General features: G+C 38.5%; 1 protein-coding gene across 1 annotated transcript; it reads right to left on the reverse strand.

The window, feature by feature from the left end:
• Positions 1–1,321: 1,321 nt before the first annotated feature.
• On the reverse strand, positions 1,322–24,924 carry LOC128558913 (keratin, type I cytoskeletal 9-like). The gene is made up of 2 exons (XM_053549207.1): positions 24,743–24,924; positions 1,322–1,922 (listed from the first exon to the last, which is right to left on the reverse strand). Exons 1-2 carry the CDS (start codon positions 24,922–24,924, stop codon positions 1,322–1,324), a joined length of 783 nt encoding a protein of 260 aa, XP_053405182.1.

Here is a 24,924-nt window from a genome sequence, read left to right on the forward strand (position 1 = left end):
TTCAGCTACTGTTTTTAATCACTGTTCCAAGCCACTTCAGATTTGAAACAACGGTTTGCAAATAAAGAGAGCCAATGTATGTATGTTGATGTCGAAAATAAAGCCCAAGGCACAAATAGGGACTTTCTTTATCATGAAACCGTCATAACTGTAATCCAAATCCAAAAAAGAACTAGAGCGTAGTATGATTTTGGTCAGATTAACTTCATTCTATGCTACTAATCTTCCCTTTCTATGAGTCTAAGTATTTAAAATGAGAAGAAAAATATATTACGAATTTTGATAAATTTTTCAGTGTCACGTGGAGAAGTAGGTAATATTGAATAGAAATATATCAGTGACACTTGAACTGTTACACTTGAATAGTCTGTGTTATTACTTATCAGCTCAGCAAAGGTTGCTGTTTGCCTCATTAGATTGTAAACCCCGATTAATATGAACTGATTGACAAAATAACTCATTTCAATACTAAAGATCTAGTTCTTCAGTTAAAAAACTCAAAGCAATGCAAACATATCATTTAGCTTTTTTATTTCTTTTTTTTTTTTTTTTTTTTTCATGCATTAATATTGGAGTAATGTTGTTTTTTCATCAAATCATAAACGCAAGTAGCACTGAGATTAAAGAGACAAAACCACAGAGTGATGCTAAAAATAGTGGTAATCAGCTTACGTATTTGGAGTCTTCCTGTTCTTTGAGATCATTGAGTACATTCAATTTTATTGTTATAAAATTCCGCTTAAGCTATTGCAAGTGGATCTGAGGTTTATAGCATATTTCATTGTCTTTCATGAACTGATGCAATAAAACCGAGTCTGCTATTATTTTGATTAGTTGTTTTCTATGCTTTCTAAGGAAGCTCAGTGGTCCCGAGTTATTAAAAACAAGCTTTCTCGTGGCCACATGAAATAAAAAAAAAAGTTATCTCGTGGCCACGAGATATAAAAAAGAAAAAAAGCTATCTTTGTGGTCACGAGATATAAAAAAAGAAAAAAACAAAAAGCTATCTCGTGGCCACGAGACATAAAAAAGAAAAAAAGTAATTTCGTCACCTCGAGATATAAAACAGAAGAAAAAAAAACAACAAAAAAACAAAAAGCTGCCACGAGATAGAAAAAAGAAAAAAAAAGCTATCTCGTAATCACGAGATATAAAAAAAGAAAAAAAACAAAAAGCTATTCCGTGGCCACGAGATATAAAAAAGGAAAAAAAGTAATTTCGTCACCACGAGATATAAAAAGAAGAAAACAAAAAGCGGCCACGAGATATAAAAAAGAAAAAAACAACAAAGCTATCTCGTGATCACGAGATAGAAAAAAAATCAAATGGTTCTACTCTCACCAATATCAACGCTACCACCACTACCACTACCACCACAACTACCAGCACCACTACTACCAGTACTAATACTACGACCACAACCACTACCATCACCACTTTTACTACTACAGCCACCAACACTAGTACTACCACCATTACCAATACTACGACTATCACCACTACTACTACCACTACCACCATCACTGTAACTACTACCACTGACACCACCACAACAACCACTACTACAACGACCACCACCACTACTACTACCACTACCACCATCACTGTAACTACTACCACTGACACCACCACAACAACCACTACCACAACGACCACTACCACCATCACTACTACCACTACCACCACCATCACTATTACTACCACTACCACCAACACCAATACTAAGACGACCACAACCACTACCACCACCATTACAACCACCACTACTTCTACTACCACTACTACGACCATCACCACTACTACTACCACTATCGCCACCACTACCACCACCACCACTTCTATTACTACCGCTGCTACCACTACCACCACCACTACTACCACCACTACCAATACTACGACAACCACCATCATTACCACCACCACTACTGCATATTTTTGTTATATTTCTTTTTTATATCTCGTGGCCACGGGATAGCTTTTTTTCTTTTTAGCTCACCGACACGGTGAGCTTTTGTGATCGCGCAGCGTCCGTCCGTCCGTGCGTGCGTCCGTAAACTTTTGCTTGTGACCACTCTAGAGGTCACATTTTTCATGGGGTCTTTATGAAAATTAGTCAGAATGTTCATCTTGATGATTTCTAGGCCAAGTTCGAAACTGGGTCACGTGCGGTCAAAAACTAGGTCAGTAGGTCTGAAAATAGAAAAACGTGACCTCTCTAGAGGCCATATTTTTCAAAAGATCTTCATGAAAATTGGTCAGAATGTTCACTTGATGATATCTAGGTCAAGTCTGAAACTGGGTCACGTGCCTTCAAAAACTAGGTCAGTAGGTCAAATGATAGAAAAACATTGTGACCTCTCTAGAGGCCATATTTTTCATGGGGTCTGTATGAAAGTTAGTCAGAATGTTCAACTTAATGATATCTAGGTCGGTTTCGAAACTGGATCACGTGCGGTCAAAAACTAGGTCAGAAGGTCTAAAATAGAAAAACCTTGTGACCTCTCTGGAGGCCATATTTTTGAACGGAACTTCATGAAATTGGTCAGAATGTTTACCTTGATGATATCTAGGTAAAGTTTGAAACTGGGTTACGTGCCATCAATAACTAGGTCAGTAGGTCAAATAATAGAAAAACCTTGTGACCTCTCTAGAGGCCGTATTTTCCATGGGATCTGTATGAAATTTGGTCTAAATGTTTATTCTGATGATATCTAGGTCAAGTTTGAAACTGGATTAACTGTGGTTAAAAACTAGGTCAGTGGGTCTAAAAATAGAAAAACCTTGTGACCTCTACAGAGGCCGTATTTTCAAATGGATCTTCACGAAAATTAGTCAGAATGTTCATCTTGATGATATCTAGGTCAAGTTCGAAACTGGGTCACGTGCCTTTAATAACTAGGTCAGTAGGTCAAATGATAAAATAAACCTTTTGACCTCTCTAGAAGCCATATTTATCATGGGATCTATATGAATGTTAGTCTGAATGTTCACCTTGATGATATCTAGGTCAAGTTTGAAACTGGGTCAACTGCGGTCAAAAACTAGGTCAGTAGGTCTACAAATAGAAAAACCTTGTGACCTCTCTAGAGGCCATACTTTTGAATGGATCTTCATGAAAATTGGTCAGAATGTTCACCTTGATGATATCTAGATCAGTTTCGAAACTGGGTAACGTGCCTCAATAACTAGGTCAGTAGGTCAAATAATAAAAAACCTTGTGATCTCTCTAGAGGCCATATTTTTCAGTGGATCTTCATGAAAATTGGTCTGAATTTTTATCTTGATGATATCTAGGTCAGGTTCAAAACTGGGTCACATGAGCTCAAAAACTAGGTCACTCTGTCAAATAATAGAAAAAACGACGTCATACACAGTTCAAAACTGGGTCATGTGGGGACAGGTGAGCGATTCAGGACCATCATGGTCCTCTTGTTTATATCTCGTGGCCACGAGATAACTTTTCTTTTTCTTTTTTATTATCTCTTAGCTTTTTTATCTCGTGGCCACGAGATGACTTTTTGTTTTTTTTCTTTTTATATCTCGTAGCTACGAGATAATATAAAAAAAACTAACATGTCCCCTCTAAACTTCCGTAGCTTTCAAACTTTATTCATTACCACATAAGCAACCTTTAAGTGCAGAGCAGTAGCTACAAAAAGTACAAAAGCCTCCTGGCATTTGGATTCAGTTTTTTTGTCGTTGTTGTTTTTCTAATGGCTCGCATTCAATTTTACTACAACGGAATTCCGCTTAAACTGTTAGTGGGCGTGGGGATGGGTTGTTCAACATTGCTTTCTCTCTCAAAAACATACTCAATAAAACCAAGCCTGCTATTATTTTGCTTGATTGTGTTCTATGCGTATAACAGAAAATGAGTGTAACATTTTTTGTTACAGAAAGCTTTATCCGGAGACATGTAGTTTTTGGCGCCATATAACCTATACTTTGTTGGTGCGCCGTAAAACCCAAATAAACAAATAAATACATTACTAAGGCTGAGTGTAATTATGGTTAATCACCGATATCACATTATCATATGTCTGTCTGCGTGAGCTTTGCTGAGCAGTGGAATATGTATAGATATTTTCAATCATTTTGCTCTATATATCCTGATAATGGAGGACAGAAGAAGCGTGATTTGCATTCCCGATGGACAGAGACGAATCAACAATCATTCAAATTTGGCAGAAACCATGAACGTTGTATAGCAACAATGCTGTTCAGATAAGAGAAGTGAGATTTACTATTTGGAGGCTTTATCTAAGATTTATCTATATACTCCATAATCCTATATACTATTTGTGGCGGGTTTGCAGCTGGCTATATACAGGATCTGCAGGTATAAAACTTTATTCGAAAATTGTGACACTTAAGTAACGGCTCCGAGTAACATATACAGGTGTATTTATTACTATTTAAAAAAACGTCGTATCTACATCAGAATTTTACACTTCAACGTAGTTATCTGCTTATCTCTGACAGCCTATATTAATAGTTAAATATGATTTCCTACACATAACAACATTATAAATAAACTAATATAACATTGACAACATATACTGCAATTTCTTTCCTCTCCGTCTTCTTATTTGTGTATAGGCGTCTCTGTTTCATCCTTTCCCTTAGATAGAAACCAATCTGTTTGCTGGTTATCAACTGATAACTCCACACCTAGTTGTTTTGATTATGTTTAGTGTTCGATGCCATCCGCAACTATTCAACTTTATAGTCAACCCCAAGAGGATACTCAATAAGTTACAGACCGGCAACTGCGTTGAAAGTTGCACAGTAACATCTCCCGGAAATGTCCTTATCTTTTGTGAATAAATTAAGTTTTTCTAGAACATTTCAAATGTGCGAGTACAAGACATATCGAAAGTTCATTTCAATCTTACTGTAAGATAAACGTTCCGGTAGCCTAGTGGTAGAGCGCCCGCTTCGAGTTCTTGAGGTCATGGGTTCGATCCCCGGCCGCGTCATACCAAAGACGTAAAAAATGCTATTAGTAGCTTCCTTGCTTGGCGCTCAGCATTAAGAGGTCAGATCGGTGTCAGTATTATGTGACTGGGTGGGGTATCAAGTCACGTGTCTACGGCGTGATATTCCAGAGAAGCAGCACTATAAAGTTGGGCACTGTGCTCCCTGTTACATTTTATATGACTGGAAAATTGTTGAAAAAGACGTTAAACCCGCACACACACAGACACCGTATATTAATCAATGGTTATATTATTCACATAATGCGAATACTGATTATTTATTTATGCAAATGAGTGAATTGAAGTATTCATATGACTTAACCTCCTGTTTAGCTACACTGTGAAATTTCCATTGTTATTTGTTTTCTTGAAGATTTGGAAACCCAAACAGTATTATTGTATTTATGGTAAGTTTGTTTTTACATGTTTTAGAGCATTATTTGTTTTCTGTAATGGAGCATTATTTTTCGTCGCATATTTATTGCAAAATACTGGCGTCCATTCAAGTTGAATGTTAAATTTATTGGTCTTTTCATTTACTATATAGAGGAAGTTTATAAAAAAAAAACGAATATTATGGACACATACATTCCTTTTCGTCAGTATGAAGTTTTTTTTTTAAATTATTTAATCGAAATATCCATTTGGTTATTTGACGGTATAGGAAAATGGAAAAATTGGAAACTCCACAGGTCGTTCAACACGACAAAAACGAAAATGTTGCAGGCAAAGTTTTCATTTTGTTCCATGAAGGGGGACCGTTAGGATCTTGGGAACTAGGTATTTCGTGTTTAAGATCAGGCGTTGGAAACCCAAACAGTATTATTGTATTTATGGTAAGTTTGTTTTTACATGTTTTAGAGCATTATTTGTTTTCTGTAATGGAGCATTATTTTTCGTCGCATATTTATTGCAAAATACTGGCGTCCATTCAAGTTGAATGTTAAATTTATTGGTCTTTTCATTTACTATATAGAGGAAGTTTATAAAAAAAACGAATATTATGGACACATACATTCCTTTTCGTCAGTATGAAGTTTTTTTTTAAATTATTTAATCGAAATATCCATTTGGTTATTTGACGGTATAGGAAAATGGAAAAATTGGAAACTCCACAGGTCGTTCAACACGACAAAAACGAAAATGTTGCAGGCAAAGTTTTCATTTTGTTCCATGAACTAATTAACATAATCAGCAAATGGTCGCATTTTGCTATCGTTTTGATAACTGAAAGAAGTTAGCTTTTATTTTTCATCGGTATTACGTACAGATAATGTCTTTATATTAGCAAATTGACAAGTCTTTGGCGTTGTATATTTGAATATGAAGACATTTAATAAACAACGCCTGATCTTAAACACGAAATACCTAGTTCCCAAGATCCTAACGTTTCCTTACAAGCAATGAGTTGTAACGGTCCCCTGTAACTTAAGAGCATTTTGACACTACATTAAACTAAAACATTATTTGATATGATTGTATGGACACGTCTGCTTTTTCTTATGTCGCAAAGAGGTAATTAGCGTTCAGTCCAATATTTTAAAGTTCCTACAATAAACATAATCACGCATGTTCACATTTCCCTCGACATTAAAATTATATTTATTTCTATCTTTGTAACGAAAACGAATACACGTATAAAACAGAAACCCATTCATTTCGGTAGTTTTCCTAAATGTAAATTAAACACGTATGTTCAATTCATCTTTTAAATAAAGTAAACGATAAAATGTCAGGGTAGATTTCCCGGAAGCACAGAGCACCCCAAACACAGCCATAGAGCCATGCATCACAAAGTAGGCCAACAAAAATAGAAGCTGTAACGGAAAAAATGTTGTAGGCGGGTTGCTTCAAAAATCCAACAACAAGTACATTATAATTATATGCAAACTACAGAAAAAACAGGGTGGGGTGGTCAGGGGTAGATAAAAGGTTTGGATGTCGGGGGAAGGTGGAGCAAGGATGAATAGTCAACAGGGAAACAAAGAAAAATATCAAACAGGGAGTGCCACGCACCAAAAGCGCAGCCTCCTCAAAACGAACCCCCAGCACGCAAACGCGTGCACCACACACACACTCAAAGCTTACACATCAAGACAAAACGAACAACACACACACACACACACCCAAAGCCAACACAGCCACGTTTCCTAAATGCAGTATTCCTACAGCGTAAACCACGGCAGCGCAGACAGGCACGTACAAAAGAAAGAAAAAAACACACACAATTAACATACACAAACAAACAGACAAGTAAAAAGAAACTCTGTGGGGCCCCGGTCATGACAAACACGCACTAATACACATATACACACATAAGGAAATAAACAACAGTCGGGCACCGACTAAGCACGGCTGGCGGTCAAAATTATGGTGGGCACGATAACTTACAGTAAAGGAGAGAGGCAGTAAATGCAACGGACGGGGGGGGGGGGGGGGGGGGGGGGGGGGGGGGGGGGTAATGGTGGTAGTGAGGAGAAAGAGGAAAGAAACGAGAACAATAAACCAGACAACATACATAATCTCGACGATGCCAAAAAAAGAGAAAAATATTAAACAGGGAATGCCATGTTCTAAAAACGCCGCCTCCCCAAAACGAATCCCACAGCACGTAGCCGTGCACACCACAAACAAAACAAAGACAAATATCAAACAGGGAATGCCACGTACCAAAATCGCAGCCTCCCCAAAACGAAACCTACAGCACGCAGACGTGCACAATAAACACACACACACACACAAAGCCAACACGCGAGGAAAAAACGAACAAACAAAGGAACACACACACATACAAAGCCTACACAAGAGAACAAAATGAACAAAGGAACACACACACACATACAAAGCCTACACAAGAGGACAAAACGAACAAACAAAGGAACACAGTGGAGCACGGTTAGTGGCAAAAACACCACTGGGGAGCTTAAACCGGTTTATGGTGCGCACCCAACCTCACTCTTACCCCCACCATGTTCCAAAGACACGAGACAGTGTAAATAAAAGTAATCCCCAGGTGAATCTCTAACACACGTAATGGAAACAAAAAGGCATGGCATGTAAAACACAAAAATGCTCGTGTATAAAAATATAAAAAGCAAACCTTTAGAACCAAAAACGTATGTACTCAATGCCTTTTCAGAAGACAGAGAAACAAGAGAAACACCCTTAAGGGCCCGACGAAACAGGCCAGAAGACAGATATCAAAACAGTTCAGTCCTGGTAGGATTTAAAAACTCACACACACACACACACTCGCATACAAAGCAAACACACGAGGACAAAACGAACAGATAAAGGAACACAGTGGGGTACCGCCTTGGAACGGTCAGTGGTACAAACACCACTGGGGAGCTTAAACCGGTTTATGGTGCGCACCCAACCTCACTCTTACCCCCATTATGTTCCAAGGACACGGGACAGTGTAAATAAAAGCAATCCCCGCCATTTGGATCTCTAACACACGTAATGGAAACAAAAGGCATGGCATGTAAAACACAAAAATGTTCCTGTATAAATATATAAAAAGCAAATCTTCAGAACCTTAAACACATGTACTCAATGCCTTTGCAGAAGACAGAGCAACAAGATAAACACCATTAAGGGCCCAAGAAAACAGGCCAGAAGACAGACATCAAAACAGTTCAGTCCTGGTGGGATTAAAATCTGCTTACCTCTTTTAATAAAACGTTTTATAATTTTACTAAATACAGTTGGAAAATTACCATGGCCCAAGATCTTACCAAATTTGTAACCCACATCCCCATAAAAACAGGGTTTTGAAATACTTTCTCGCAGAAGTGTCTTTAAATTACTATTGAAATTTAAAACCAAATCAAAATTACGATAGTAACATTTAGCAAAATATTTACGCTATTTGTGACAACGGTAGCCTTGCTGAAAAAGTTTACTTGTAATATATTGATTGCGTTCATTGAAATCCTTGACATGACTACACGCTCTGGCAAAACCGAATTAATTGAGAAATATATACCCCATAAGATGTAGCCTGAGGTACATCCCCATCCAAACTGGGGAAATTTACACTACTGAAATTAAAATCATCTCTCTTGTCATAAATTTTGGTATGTATAATGTTGTCATAAATAGAGAGATGTAAATCTAAAAATGAAGCATCGGTATCCGAATTGTTTTAATTAACTAAAGCTCCCGGGGATAAATAGGATCCACCAATTGACCAAAAAAAATGGATTATTCATATTAAGAATATCATCCAGATAGCGTGATGTATTATTGAATGCAGTTGTAATGTCTGCCTGCGTATCTAGAGAAAGTCTCAACGTAAAGTCTCTTTCATTACAATATTAAAACAAGTCTGCGACAAGGGTTGCACAATTTGTTCCCATTGGAATACCAATTACTTGTCTAAAAACTGCATTCCCATTTGTTGCATTTTCCATTACTGCCCATGAACAGACTCAATCAAACCGAGTCTGCAATTTTCACTGTTTGCATTGTTTTCGGTGCTTCCGAGGGATCTACTTTCCAGATCTTATCAAAATTGCATGCGAGAAATGTAGCATTCTCCCTGGCAAAAGTCTTTTGAATAAGAGCAGTTAGTTTGTCATTTATTAAATCATGTGGTAAAGTGGTATGTACTCAATGCCTTTGCAAAAAACAGAGCATCATGAGAAACACCCTTTAGGGCCCGACGGCAAGAAGACAGAAATCAAAACAGTTCAGTCCTGGTGGGATTTGAAAACTGCTTATCACAGTCCTCACCCTCTTCCGTCAGACACAATCAAAGAGAGAGGCGTAGTGTCCAACTGTAAACGGGTTGAACACTAAACATGCGGTATGTCTCAAAACAGTTGGATCGTAACCTCTTTTAATAAAACGATTTATAATTTTACCAAATACAGTTGGAAAATTACCATGACCCAAGATCTTACGAAGTCTGTAAACCACATCCCATAAAAGTCGGGTTTTGAAATACCTTCTCGCAGAAGTGTCATTAAATTACTGCTGAATTTGAAAACCAAATCAGAATTATGTTATAAAATTTAGCAAAATATTAACGCAATTTGTAATAGCCTAAACCTTAAAAGAGTATCATTCTTTTTTCTTTTTAATTCTCAAGTCTTAAGTATTACCCCCTAATATGACCGAAACCTAACGACAAAACACTAAATAGATTCAGAAATCGTATCCGATATTCAATTTGAGATTATTAAAAATACAATGACTGAAATTTCTTCCATGCCAGACATGGTTTTCCCATGTTTTTGCTGGTGCAAGAAAACCCGGGACGTATGATGACTCACGTGCTGTTATTTATCAATGAACTCGTAAATTCATCGCTACTACAATAACAAAGTGCTTCAGGGAACGTGCTTCTATTAATTGAAGAATACTGCATGCAAGAAAAAGAATCTAACACTAGTTGAAGGTGCGGATAGAAATAAATGGCTCTCTGGTAACTTTATCTACTTTCCGGATTTTATTTATTTTTTTTTTTTGTTACCGCCTAATTACTTACGCTCAAGCAAGATATTTCTATCCGCGTGTTCCTTTGTTTGTTCGTTTTGTCCTCTTGTGTAGGCTTTGTGTGTGTGCGCGTGCATTTGTGTGTGTTCTTTTGTTTGTTCGTTTTGTCCTCTTGTGTAGGCTTTGTGTGTGTGCGCGTGTATGTGTGTGTGTTCCTTTGTTTGTTCGTTTTGTCCTCGTTTGTTGGCTTTGTTTGTGTGCACGTGTATGTGTGTGTGTTTGTGGTGTACACGTCTTCGTGCTGTAGGTTTCGTTTTGGGGAGGCTGCGATTTTGGTACGTGGCATTCCCCGTTTGATATTTGTCGTTTTTCAACCAGTGATAGATTTTTATATTCACGTACCACAACAAAGATGTTTTAAAAATCTATGCATATTATGACAGAAAATCTTGAGGGATTTTTTCAAATAAATGAAATAATCTAGTTCAGCATAATACAACAAATCTCGTTGCGTAGAAATTACAGTTGTTTCATATATTCCTTGTATCTTAACTTGATTAAATAAATATAGTTTTAGTAGTAGAGGTAGAAATTAAAGTAGTAGCAGCAGCGGCAGCGACAATAGCAGCATCGGAAGTAGTAGTAATAGTTACTGTAGTAGTACAATGTAGCAGCAATAGCAGTAGAACATTATCAGATACAGGCTAACAAACAAAACTGCCAAACCAACAGTATGTACAGTTGAATATAATATGAAAGATTCCATTGGAAGAAATAAAAAATAATCAACCACGTTTATCTTATACATTTCTTCATTTGCTCCAAGGCACCATGAGATAGGTTGACAAGGAGAGTTACCTTCAACAATTTGCACTACAGAACACTACAGAAATGGTATTTTAACAGACATTTCCAAATATAAAGCAGAGAAATGGAATTGTTGTACAAAGAATTAGGTTGTAAGATGAATTAAACCACTTGAATAAAACATAAACGATGTTTGGCGTTGATATCCTTTACATACTTAAGCGATGCAAATAGTTTGGGTGGTTTACAAACTTCGAAAGATATTGGGTCATGGTAATTTTCCAAATGTATTTGGTAAAATGATAAAACGTTTTATTAAAAGAGGTTACGACCCAACTGTTTTGAGACATACCGCATGTTTAGTGTTCAACCCGTTTACAGTTGGACACTAGCTTCCCTCTTTGATTGTGTCTGACGGAAGAGGGTGGGGGGGACTCTATGATAAGCAGTTTATAAATCCTACCAGGACTGAACTGTTTTGATATTTGTCTTCTGGCCTGTTTCGTCGGGCCCTTTAGGGTGTTTCTCTTGTTGCTCTGTCTTCTGAAAAGGCATTGAGTAGATACGTTTTTTTGTTCTTAAGGTTTGCTTTTTATATATTTATACACGAGCATTTTTGTGTTTTACATGCCATGCCTTTTTGTTTCCATTACGTGTGTTAGAGATTCACCTGGAGGGGATTACTTTTATTTACACTGTCCCGTGTCTTTGGAACATGGTGGGGGTAAGAGTGAGGTTGGGTGCGCACCATAAACCGGTTTAAGCTCCCCAGTGGTGTTTTTGCCACTGACCGTTCCAAGGCGGTGGCCCACTGTTTTCCTTTGTTTGTTCGTTTTGTCCTGATGTGTTGGCTTTGTGTGTGTGTGTTCATTTGTTTGTTCATTTTGTGCTAATGTGTTGGCTGTGTGTGTGTGTGTGTGTGTGTGTGTGTGTGTGTGTGGTGCACGCGTCTGCGTGCGTGCTGTGGGTTTCGTTTTGACGAGGCTGCGTTTGCTTCCCTCTTTGATTGCGTCTGACGGAAGAGGGGGAGGACTCTATGATGAGCAGTTTTTAAATCCTACCAGGACTGAACTGTTTTGATATTTGTCTTCTGGCCTGTTTCGTCGGGCACTTAAGGGTGTTTCTCTCGTTGCTCTGTCTTCTGAAAAGGCATTGAGTACATACGTTTTTGGTTCTTAAGGTTTGCTTTTTATATATTTACACACGAGCATTTTTGTGTTTTACAAGCCATGCCTTTTTGTTTCCATTACGTGTGTTAGAGATTCGCCTGGAGGGGATAACTTTTATTTACACTGTCCCATGTCTTTGGAACATGGTGGGGGTAAGAGTGAGGTTGGGTGCGCACCATAAACCGGTTTAAGCTCCCCAGTGGTGTTTTTGCCACTGACCGTTCCAAGGCGGTGCCCCACTGTGTTCCTTTGTTCGTTTTGTCCTTGTGTGTTGACTTTGTGTGCGCGCGTGTGTGTTGTCCTTATGTGTTGGCTTTGAGTGTGTGTGTGTGTGTGTGTTGTTCGTTTTGTCCTGATGTGTAAGCTTTGAGTGTGTGTGTGGTGCACGCGTTTGCGTGCTGGGGGTTCGTTTTGAGGAGGCTGCGCTTTTGGTGAGTGGCACTCCCTGTTTGATATTTTTCTTTGTTTTTTTGGTGCGTAGCATTCCCTGTTTGATATTTGTCTTTGTTTTTTATGCGCACAACCGTGTTGTTTGTGCCGTGTGGCGGCCGTAAAAAGTTTCCCTGTACATTCTATCAATGTTGTTATATTTTCATCTTTCAGGGATTGTTATTCGTTCTAAACTTTCGGCCTCTGTCAAGATGAGAAGTATCTTATACCGCGTTGAAGGTTCTGTGTTCACTGACATTTGGGGCCATGCTTGGGACCTCCAGCGCCTTCTTTAACTGTCGCTTAACATTTTCACTTAACGAATTGAAACTGATGACTGATCTACCCGAACGCCACTTTTCACAGAATGGTATTACAATTATTACATTCCATGAGAATATATAATAGAGTACCGAAATTAATTCTTTCACCTCTTCGGTTACATTCTGCATCTTCTGTTCATCTGCCTAAAGATACCAGTACTTTTTAAGACATACACCATCGATCAGCCTTTCTCCACTTAAGCTACATTCTGTTCAATCATTTTATATTCCACTTACTAGTTTAAATTATCCAGCTGTTTTTCGTAATAATCTACGTATTTGTATATCACCTTTAACTTCTACTATACTGAAGAAATATAAAATTAAACATACGAATTTTCCACAGAGATGTAGAGAGTACCGTTCTATTTACAAATGCAATTCTAAGAGGTGCGGTTGTTGCAATCATTTATCGCACAGGTCTACAATTACCTCAAACGTTAACAGCAGAACTTTTAATACGGTACTTAACTCTGACGTTGATTGAAATACGTCCCACATGATATATGTCTTCACTTGAAACGCACCCAATTGTGGTATTCGGTATGTTGGCCAAACTGGGCGTTCTTTAAAAATTTGTTTCCGTGAACATTCATACAAAATGCGAAGTCGGAACAAGTTTACTACATTTTTATACCAAACAAAAAAAAACAAAGAAAAATATCAAACAGGGAATGCCACGCACCAAAAACGTAGCCTCCTCAAAACGAAACCCCCAGCACGCAGACGTGTGCACTACACACACTCAAAGCCAACACATAAGGACAAAACGTACAAACAAAGGAACACAGTGGGGCACCGCCTTGGAACGGTCAGTGGCAAAAACACCACTGGGGAGCTTAAACCGGTTTATGGTGCACCTAACCTCACTCTTACCCCCACCATGTTCCAAAGACATGGGACAGTGTAAATAAAAGTAATCCCCTCCAGGTGAATCTCTTACACACGTAATGGAAACAAAAGGCAAATTTTATTATCGTAATTCTGATTTAGTTTTAAAATTCAATAGTAATTTAAAGACACTTCTGCGAGAAGGTATTTCTTAACCAGTTTTTTATGGGGATGTGGTTTACAAACTTCGTAAGATCTTGGGTCATGGTAATTTTCCAAATGTATTTGAAAAGATTATCAAACGTTTTATTAAAAGAGGTTACGACCCAACTGTTTTGAGACATACCGCATGTTAAGTGTTCAACCCGTTTACAGTTGGACACTACGCTTCCCTCTTTGATTGCGTCTGACGGAAGAGGGGGAGGACACTATGATGAGCAGTTTTTAAATCCTACCAGGACTGAACTGTTTTGATATTTGTCTTCTGGCCTGTTTCGTCTGGCCCTTAAGGGTGTTTCTCTTGTTGCTCCGTCTTCTGAAAAGGCATTGAGTAGATACGTTTTTGGTTCTTAAGGTTTGTTTTTTATATATTTATACACGAAAAAAAACAAAGAAAAATATCAAACAGGGAGTGCCACGCATCAAAAGCGCAGCCTCCTCAAAACAAACCCCCCAGCACGCAAACGCGTGCACCACACACACACTCAAAGCTTACACATCAGGACAAAACGAACAACACACACACACACACACACATAGATGTGTTCAAACATACCCCTTCTTACTGCGAATGTAAAAACTCAAAATTTTGCTATTCAGATGCGGGTCATGTCATCACTGGTAATTTTGATATTATTAAATATAATCTGAAAAGTAGATCCCTCGGAAGCACCGAGAACAATGCAAACAGTGAAGATTGCAAACGTAAAAGAACGTTTGAAAAAGACAAACGTATTCGTAATTTATTCTTTAAAGGACCTAAATATAGAAGTTCTTCAACTATTGATTTTAATGCTTGTCGTGGTCCATCGAAACCTTCTGTGTTAAATGGTGCCGTCGTGAGAACGCTGATCCCAATGCATTAACGTCTTGGAAACGAAATATTTTTAACATTGTTGATTCTCGAATAAAATTTTATCAAACTAATGAACACCTACTTCCACCAAAACCCAAGTTTACTTTAAGACATTTGAAAAAAGAAATCCAAGAATTTCATTCTAAGTATGTCTTAGTTCCAGCAGACAAGGCGGCCAACAATATTATCATCATTTGACGCCTACATTATATTGACGTTTTACAAAAACGAACTAATTAGCACTAAAACTTATACATTGAGTCCTTCTGTTGAAAATAAGTTGGTCACTGATCACATCACTGAAGTTTCTAATTTAAAAGTTCGTATAGACGATCAACAAATTAAACTACCGACAATGTACTGGATTCCTAAATTGCATAAACAACCATATAAAGCTCGCTTCATCGCTAATTCAAGCTCTTGTACAACTACAAATATTTCAAAACTATTAACATCATGTCTAACTGCTCTGAAAGCCCACGTGGAAAGATACTGCGATAAAGTATACGAAAACTCTGGTAAACACTTATTTTGGTCGATTAAAAATTCTGGCGAAATCTTGGATAAGTTTAAAATTAATAATTACAAGGTTTCTACAGTCAGTACATACGATTTTTCTACTTTGTATACCACTTTACCACATAACTTAATAAATGACAAATTAACTGCCCTAATTCAAAAGACTTTTGCCAGAGAGAATGCTACATTTCTCGCTTGCAATTTTGATAAAGCCCTTTTTTACTAGCAATATTATTAAACATTATACAATGTGGACCTGTGACGAAGTTTGTAAAGCCCTTTCCTTTTTATTGAACAACATTTACATCAGGGTTGGGAATGCAGTTTTTAGACAAGTTAATGGTATTCCCATGGGAACAAATTGTGCACCCTTTGTCGTAGATTTGTTTTTGTATTGTTATGAAAGAGACTTTATGTTGAGCCTTTCTCCAGATACGCAGACAGATATTATAACTGCATTTAATAATACATCATGCTATCTGGATGATATTCTTAATATGGATAATCCGTTTTTTGGTCATTTGGTGGGTACTATTTATCCTAGGGAGCTTCAGTTAATTAAAACTAACAATTCGGATACTGATGCTTCATTTTTAGATTTACATCTCTCTATTTATGACAATATTATACATACCAAAAATTATGACAAGAGGGATGATTTTAATTTTAGTATTGTAGATTTTCCCCATTCGGATGGGGGTGTACCTCAGGTTACATCTTATGGGGTATATATTTCTCAATTAATTCGGTTTGCCGGAGCGTGTAGTCATGTCAAGCATTTCAATGAACGTAATCAATATATTACAAGTAAACTTCTTCAGCAAGGCTACCGTTATTACAAATTGCGTAAATATTTTGCTAAATTTTACTATCGTAATTCTGATTTAGTTTTAGAATTCAATAGTAATTTAAAGACACTTCTGCGAGAAGGTATTTCTTAACCAGTTTTTTATGGGGATGTGGTTTACAAACTTCGTAAGATATTGGGTCATGGTAATTTTCCAAATGTATTTGGTAAAATTATAAAACGTTTTATTAAAAGAGGTTACGACCCAACTGTTTTGAGACATACCGCATGTTTAGTGTTCAACCCGTTTACTGTTGGACACTAAGCTTCCCTCTTTGATTGTGTCTGACAGAAAAGGGGGAGGACTCTATGATAAGGAGTTTATAAATCCTACCAGGACTAACTGTTTTGATATTTGTCTTCTGGCCTGTTTCGTCGGGCCCTTTAGGGTGTTTCTCTTGTTGCTCTGTCTTCTGAAAAGGCATTGAGTACATACGTTTTTTGTTCTTAAGGTTTGCTTTTTATATATTTATACACGAGCATTTTTGTGTTTTACATGCCATGCCTTTTTGTTTCCATTACGTGTGTAAGAGATTCACCTGGAGGGGATTACTTTTATTTACACTGTCCCGTGTCTTTGGAACATGGTGGGGGTAAGAGTGAGGTTGGGTGTGCACCATAAACCGGTTTAAGCTTCCCAGTGGTGTTTTTGCCACTGACCGTTCCAAGGCGATGACACACTGTGTTCCTTTGTTTGTTCGTTTTGTCCTGATGTGTTGGCTGTGTGTGTGTGTTCCTTTGTTTGTTCGTTTTGTCCTAATGTGTTGGCTGTGTGTGTGTGTGTGTGTGTGTGTGTGTGTGTTGTGCACGCGTCTGCATGCTGTGGGTTTCGTTTCGAGGAGGCTGCGTTTTTGGTGCGTGGCATTCCCTGTTTGATATTTGTCTTTGTTTTATATTAAACTTTTTGAGAGGTTCCAATAATTGCATAGTTACTTTAGACGATTTCACATTAGACAAAGAAATCTTTGTTGAAAACCACACTGCATTTCATCATTTTTTCTCATTAACAGTTTTCACAAAATTCATAATCACATGAACAAATGTCTGTGAAACTGACGTTGTATCGTTATACTTCTTAAGAGTGCAATCTGGCATTAAATTCCTTGGTGCCGTTTACATGTTAAAGATTGTAAAGTTCTATCATCAAGGTACGCAATGATACCAAACAAATGAGAAGGCCTAGCACACTCATGAGAGTACCGAACTTATAATCAGGGCAGTTAGAAACAAATGCCGACACCTGACCCCTTGCAATGTGTAGATATACCGAGGTGCGAATACAGACTATGAGGATCAGTATCTGATTTACCGCATGAGCGCGCACACATACAGCACTTCATACCAAGCGTCATAGGAAGTGTGCATATGCAAAATTGATTGGACAGGGACATAAATATTTTGATCAGCCTACTTTTATGAAGAATATGAGAGGGACAGAACCAACGACTCCCATTTTTAATACACAAAATACATTTGTGAATGTTACTGATGACGACAACATTTCTATTTTGTATACATGTATTCTGAATTGAACAATAAACGTATCTTGTATGTCTGGTGTTGAAGGATCAACGGTGGTGGCGGCTCGTAGGAGAATATTGTCATTCTAGGGAGAACTGCACTTATGACTTTGAAATCCTATTAAATAATTTTCTAAATGAATGTGTATGGTTTTCTGGGTTTTAAATGATACCTTTTACTTCGCAAAAGTGACATGTACGTCGTTTTCGGAGTCATGATAAAAGACGATGAAAATCGCTTAATTTAAAAAACAAAGAAAAACATCAAACAATGCCACGCACCAAAAAAGTAGCCTCCTCAAAACGAAACCCCCAGCACGCAGACGCGTGCACCACACACACACATACACACACACACACACACACACACCCAAAGCCAACACATAAGGACAAAACGAACAACACAGACGCACACAAAGCCAACACATAAGACGAAACGAACAAACAAAGGAACACAGTGGGGCACCGCCTTGGAACGGTCAGTGGCAAAAATACCACTGGGGAGCTTAACCCGGTTTATGGTGCACCTAACCTCACTCTTACCCCCACCATGTTCCAAAGACATGGAACAGTGTAAATAAAAGTAATCCCCTCCAGGTGAATCTCTTACACACGTAATGGTAACAAAAAGGCATGGCATGTAAAACACAAAAATGCTCGTGTATAAATATATAAAAAAAACAAACCTTAAGAACCAAAAACGTATGTACTCAATGCCTTTTCAGAAGACAAGAAGTATTTCAAGTAATCTCTATACATTCTGCTAAACACCCACAAATTACATGGATCATCATTGTAAACAGTTGAAGGCTATGGTCATTGTTAATCTTGGAGAAGGTTTCATACCTAACAAATTCATGTAAGCTGCGCTTAACTAGCGATTTCCATTGTGATAACTATGGAAATTCAGCCTTATATACAAACATATGGAGATAGCGCGATAGTCCTTATTTTTAAAAAAAATCACATTATTTTATACAAATCTGGAATAAACCCTGAAGAACGCCGCGGGCAGTTCATTTACGAGATCAATCTATTTATAAATATGATCTTAATCATATGCGTAGGAGCTGGGTTTAACTTGGGGGAGGTGGGGGGGGGGGGGGGAGGGGAAACCTTTTCGACAGGGGGCCCGGGGACTGGCAAGGGATCTCCGGTACATTCATGACAAAGCCTTGTCCAGGGGCCAAATGGGTCGCAGGCCCCCTCAAGCACCTATGTTTTAGCAATCATTGAGTTATTCTGAAGCATTTCTAATGAACCATTGTGTTCGTTTTAAAACTGAAATGTAGGCCTATTTTATGAAATGACAAATTCATTGTAGAACTGACAGATAAACAACTTTGAAAATGACATGTAGGCTGTTCCTAATTCCGGTACAATCAGCTAAAGAGAATTAGATTGTTAAGTCTCTGTTGCGTCATGGTTGAACGCAAGTAAGTTTTCAATCTGCGCAGCGCTGCAAACGATCTTTTTGTAACAGGAACAGTTCAAAACGGGGCGGTGGGGGTGGGGGGGAAGGGAACGGGGCATAGATATATCAAAACTTTAAAAGAAATGTTGGTACCGAGAGGTCGATACCTCTATAGGCGTATGACTACGCGCTAAACTGTCTGCAGTGAACTTAAACAGTCAACATATGTATTGTTCTAATCAAGCGTGCCATGTTTTACAGTCTTCGGTTGAAGCCCTGGATATACAATTAAATAGTGGTGCACTTGCCTAATTGTGATATAATGTTGTGGAAATATTATTTCCCTTGAATAGACAATGAAAAATGTAAATACATAATAATAATACTTAATCGTTTTTTGCAGGCGCACAAACCGGAACTGTAGTGATGCGCTCGATATTATATTATTTTTATAAAATATAATCGGACAATCATCGGCGCGTACGAGGTTGCAATACTTACCTTACGGAAAGAGACAGGTTAGAATGCAAGGAAGGTCAGATGCAAATTCAGAAATCGGGTGGGGGGCAGTTCCCCCGGCTCCTACGCCTATGTTAATACTCTTTGAATTATCAACCATGCTTAGTTGTCCAAAGAATAGTTTCTTCTTGTCTGTGGGTTTCAATCGAGAACATTCCGATGAATTTCAAGGCAATTAGTTCTTGCATGTTTTGCATACACTGCGTATGTTGTATGCACTTTCTATGTGTCTTTTTTTTGTTTGGTAGAGATGGTATGTCGTGCGCTAGAGCTAAGCTGTTGAGCACTGGAGATAAAATGTATTGCGTTGTAGACAGAATGTTGGACGCTGCAGATAACATTCCGTGCATTTGTGATAATATAATCCTAACAGTTAAAAATATGTCTGTGTCTTCAACTCATTTAGATTTGAAGATTGAATACTGCTTAAGCCGGTGCTAGGGGGCGTGAGCAGTGTTGCATATTCCATTACTGCTCATGAACAGACTCAATAAAACCGAGTCTGCAATTTTCGCTGTTTGCGTTGTTCTCGGTGCTTCCGAGGGATCTACTTTCCAGATTTTAAACATACCATCGCAATAAATATGGAAATGCATGCACCGTCATTATATTCATATATGCATGTTTGTATTTTTATCCACAGATATAACTGCTTCCTTGTTTATTTCAGATATATAAAAGAGTTTTGCAGATGAAGGACTTGGTACTGTTTAGTTTCTCAACATGACCATTTCGGCCTGGGTGGTTCCAATACTCCCGCTTTCATAGCCTTGGGTCTAGTATAATCACCCCTTGGATATGGTGCCTGCTTTTTAATTTTGTCTTTTGACAGTTCCTGTGATATGCAGGCTCCATAACCTCAGATCCCCTTTCTAAATTCCAGTTTGTTTAGTTCTGTCCATTGTTTTCTCGTTTGGGGCAAACCCATTACTTTATCTGGGGACCAAACGCCGCTTTTCATGGAATTACACACCACAACCCGTGTATCATTGAAGGTTCCATGTTCATCGCCGTTTTAATACATCTGCGGATGTCTCTAAATTGCTTTTTGTACTTTTAGCATGTGTAAATGTTGGTTGAGTTTTGCTCAACCCGGGGCTAGAGGGCGTGGACGGTGGCATGCATTTCCACTACCGTCCATGAACAGGCTCAATCAAACCGAGCCTGCAACATTTTCGTTTTGTCGTGTTGAGCGACCTGTGAAGTTTCCACTTTTTCTATTCCGTATAACGGAAACATCTTTATCTATTTATTTATATTGGTGGGTTAACGTCACGCCGACACAATTTATAAGTCGTACGACACAATTTATAAGTCGTATGGCGACTTTCCAGCTTTGATGGTGGAGGAGGCTCGGTGAGGGGCAAGTGAATTGAAGTCGGCGACATTAACCACTCGGCCATGGAGGCCCCCAGAAACAATTTTAGCGCCTTGATAAACATTCACTTAAACCAAAGCAGTCTGAAAGACAGCTATATTCCCCGCCGCTGTTATGAATAGTGAAAGGGTTTATGGTATTGGATGGAAGCATTGGCGTTGTTTATTATACTTTATAGCCCATGTATGACGATATCAATGAATTTGAAAATCCTTCAAGGGGTTTACGAGATACAGTGCGGACACAAAATGGAAGGCTCAAACCTTCGACCTTGAGTTGTGACCTTGAACCAACATTGCTGACTCATGATTTCTGCACATTGTCTTGATGAGATGATCATTTGACCAAAAAAAAACAAAGAAAAATATCAAACAGGGAATGCCACGCACCAAAAACGCAGCCTCTCCAAAACGAAACCCCCAGCACGCAGACGCGCGCACCACACACACATACACAAACACACGCACACACACCCAAAGCCAACACATAAGGACAAAACGAACAACACAGACGCACACAAAGCCAACACATAAGACGAAACGAACAAACAAAGGAACACAGTGGGGCACCGCCTTGGAACGGTCAGTGGCAAAAACACTACTGGGGAGCTTAAACCGGTGTATGGTGCACCTAACCTCACTCTTACCCCCACCATGTTCCAAAGACATGGGACAGTGTAAATAAAAGTAAGCCCCTCCAGGTGAATGTCTTACACACGTAATGGAAACAAAAAGGCATGGCATGTAAAACACAAAAAATGCTCGTGTATAAATATATAAAAAAAACAAACCTTAAGAACCAAAAACGTATGTACTCAATGCCTTTTCAGAAGACAGAGCAACAAGAGAAACACCCTTAAGGGCCCGACGAAACAGGCCAGAAGACAACTATCAAAACAGTTCAGTCCTGGTAGGATTTAAAAACTATTTGGACTCGGTGTTAGAAATGTATCTTATTACAAGCTTTTCAGTGAATTATCGAAATACTGCAGTGAAATATACCTGGTATTTTGACAGTGAGAAATCATCAAATATATTTTTCACTGGTAAGAAACTATAAAATGGATAAATTCAGTTAAAACATGAAATAAAAAGAAAATTTGTTTGTTTTACATGTAACATCAAACTATCTTCTACTCATGAACACCATACCTTACATTTTTACTTATGGCTATGCCTCTCGTAAAAATATTACATCTGACGTTCACTCGTGAAATTTACACTGAAACTAAGAAATAGCCTATATATAAAGGAGTGTTGCACAGTTCACTACCCTCTCATGAACAGGCTCAAATTGAGTCAGCTATTATTTTGCTTGGTTTCGTTCTAAGCTTCCAAGGAATTTTCTTACGTTTCCTTGTCTTTTACCAAACTAAACCTCGTGATACCGACTTGAATGGTAGAGCCATTTACGGGCAGCACAATCCAAAGGATGAATACCGCCTATGGAAAGTTTACTAGTTAGAAATGACTCGCAAACACATTTTTGTGAAACAAAGTTAAGTTGTTGTCGATTAAATGTTGATAATTGATAAAGGAGTTCTCAAAGCATCCCAAGAGTCTGGATCAGTTTTACTTGTTAATTGAGCTGTCTGAAATGGTCATTTGCCTTTTTCAATTTGATAATTGATAAAGGAGTCCTCAAAACATCCCCAGAGTCTGGATCAGTTTTACTTTTATTCCAAATGGATGGAAATACTGAAGGTGCTTCAGTGTTTTTTGGTGATATTACAAATTGCGTAAATATTTTGCTAAATTTTACTATCGTAATTCTGATTTAGTTTTAAAATTCAATAGTAATTTAAAGACACTTCTGTGAGAAGGTATTTCTAAACCCGTTTTTATGGGGATGTGGTTTACAAACTTCGTAAGATATTAGGTCATGGTAATTTTCCAAATGTATTTGGTAAAATTATAAAACGTTTTATTAAAAGAGGTTATGACCCAACTGTTTTGAGACACCGCATGTTTGGTGTTCAACCCTTTTACAGTTGAACGCTACGCTTTCCTCTTTGATTGTGTCTGACGGAACAGGTGTAGGACTCTATGCTTAGTAGTTCTTAAATCCCACCAGGACTGAGCTATTTTGATTTCCGTCTTCTGGCCTGTTTCGTCGGGCCCTCAAGGGTGTTTCCCTTGTTGCTCTGTCTTCTGCAAAGGCATTGAGAACATGCGTTTTAGGTTCTTAAGGACTGCATATATATATATAAGAGCATTTTGTGCCTATTCTTCCTTGTTTTTCTGTTGCCTTTGCGTATGTTAGGGTTTCACATGGTGGGGATAACTTTTATTTACACTTTCCTGTGACTTTGGAACATGGTGGGGATAAGAGTGAGGTTAGGTGCACCATTTATAGTTCTTTGTTGCTTGTTGCAAAACGGTGTTAAACCATAAGTTGTAAATATTTTTGGTTGGATTTAACGTCGCACCGACTCAATTATAGGTCATATGGCGACTTTCCAGCTGATAGTGGAGGAAGACCCCAGGTGCCCCTCCGTGCATTATTTCATCACGAGCGGGCACGTGGGTAAAAGCACCGACCTTCCGTAAGCCAGCTGGATGGCTTCCTCACATGAAAAATTCAACGCCCCCAGTGAGGCTCGAACCCACATCGATGACGGGCAAGTGATTTGAAGTCAGCGACCTAAACATACTGCATACTAGCTTAAACGGCAGCTGAAACAAAGTTTATCTATACACTATATTGTACGGCTTGTTAACCCTCGCTGATAAAATAATCACTACAGCAGAGGGAGTGGGCCAATTAAGAGAGGCGTTGACAAGTATAATGGAATTTTACACAATTTTATGAGAATTTATCAATTTTGTACGCACTTTAGCGAGAGAAAGTCGCATGTTATACATGCAGTTTAATGTTGTTTAGAGTCAGCTGGTGGCTCTATTAACGAAGGAAAGTTTTGTTTCTTGATTTGGTTGTTGGAGATTGGTGGCGCACATTTCATTGTACATAATTGTTGATTTGTTTGGTGAATATTTTGGTTGTTTAGTTGCGGTTTTGTTTGAAGTTGATACTCCGGTTATTGGCGGTTGGAATTGTTAGTTATGTTGCGAATTTAAAGTTATAATTTGGTTGGATGTTTGAATTCGTGTGTTGAGGGTATGTTTTGAGTTTCGACTCGCTCGAGACCGGCACGCCCCAATTTTTTAGACGGAACAGATCGTACGCGGACTCCTCTCCGACTTGCATTTTCATGGTAATCCAAATTTTCCGACCCCTAACTAGGTGCACGAGAAAGTAAGACTGCCTCAGATGATAATTTGGGTCAGTAACAGTGAACTGAAACTGCTGGCCGAAGTGTTTCCGCACACTCATCTGGGTGTTTCCATGGATGACTCAACTTTTGGCGTTGGTTTCTTATAGGTCGGACACGATGTCCTGGACCGTAATGAGAGATTTCGGAAGCCTGCCATTGATGAGCGCGTCGATGGCCGTACCAAATAAGGTTTTGCTCATACTACCAATCAACGCCAGCGGGGTAGAGCGCTTGCCTCTTCTGCGGACCACCTTCAGCTCCGGCTTCGGCAGGGCGTTGATATTCAGCCTGGCGTACTCCACTAGTTCCTGAGTCTTTTGTAGGATGTCCCTGTGAGCCGTCTTCAGTACGGCTGCCGACGTGTTAGGAAGCTTGTCGTAGAGGACACGAGGCAT

The sequence above is a fragment of the Mercenaria mercenaria genome, chromosome 8 (assembly GCF_021730395.1).
Source record: "Mercenaria mercenaria strain notata chromosome 8, MADL_Memer_1, whole genome shotgun sequence".
NCBI lineage: Eukaryota > Metazoa > Mollusca > Bivalvia > Venerida > Veneridae > Mercenaria > Mercenaria mercenaria.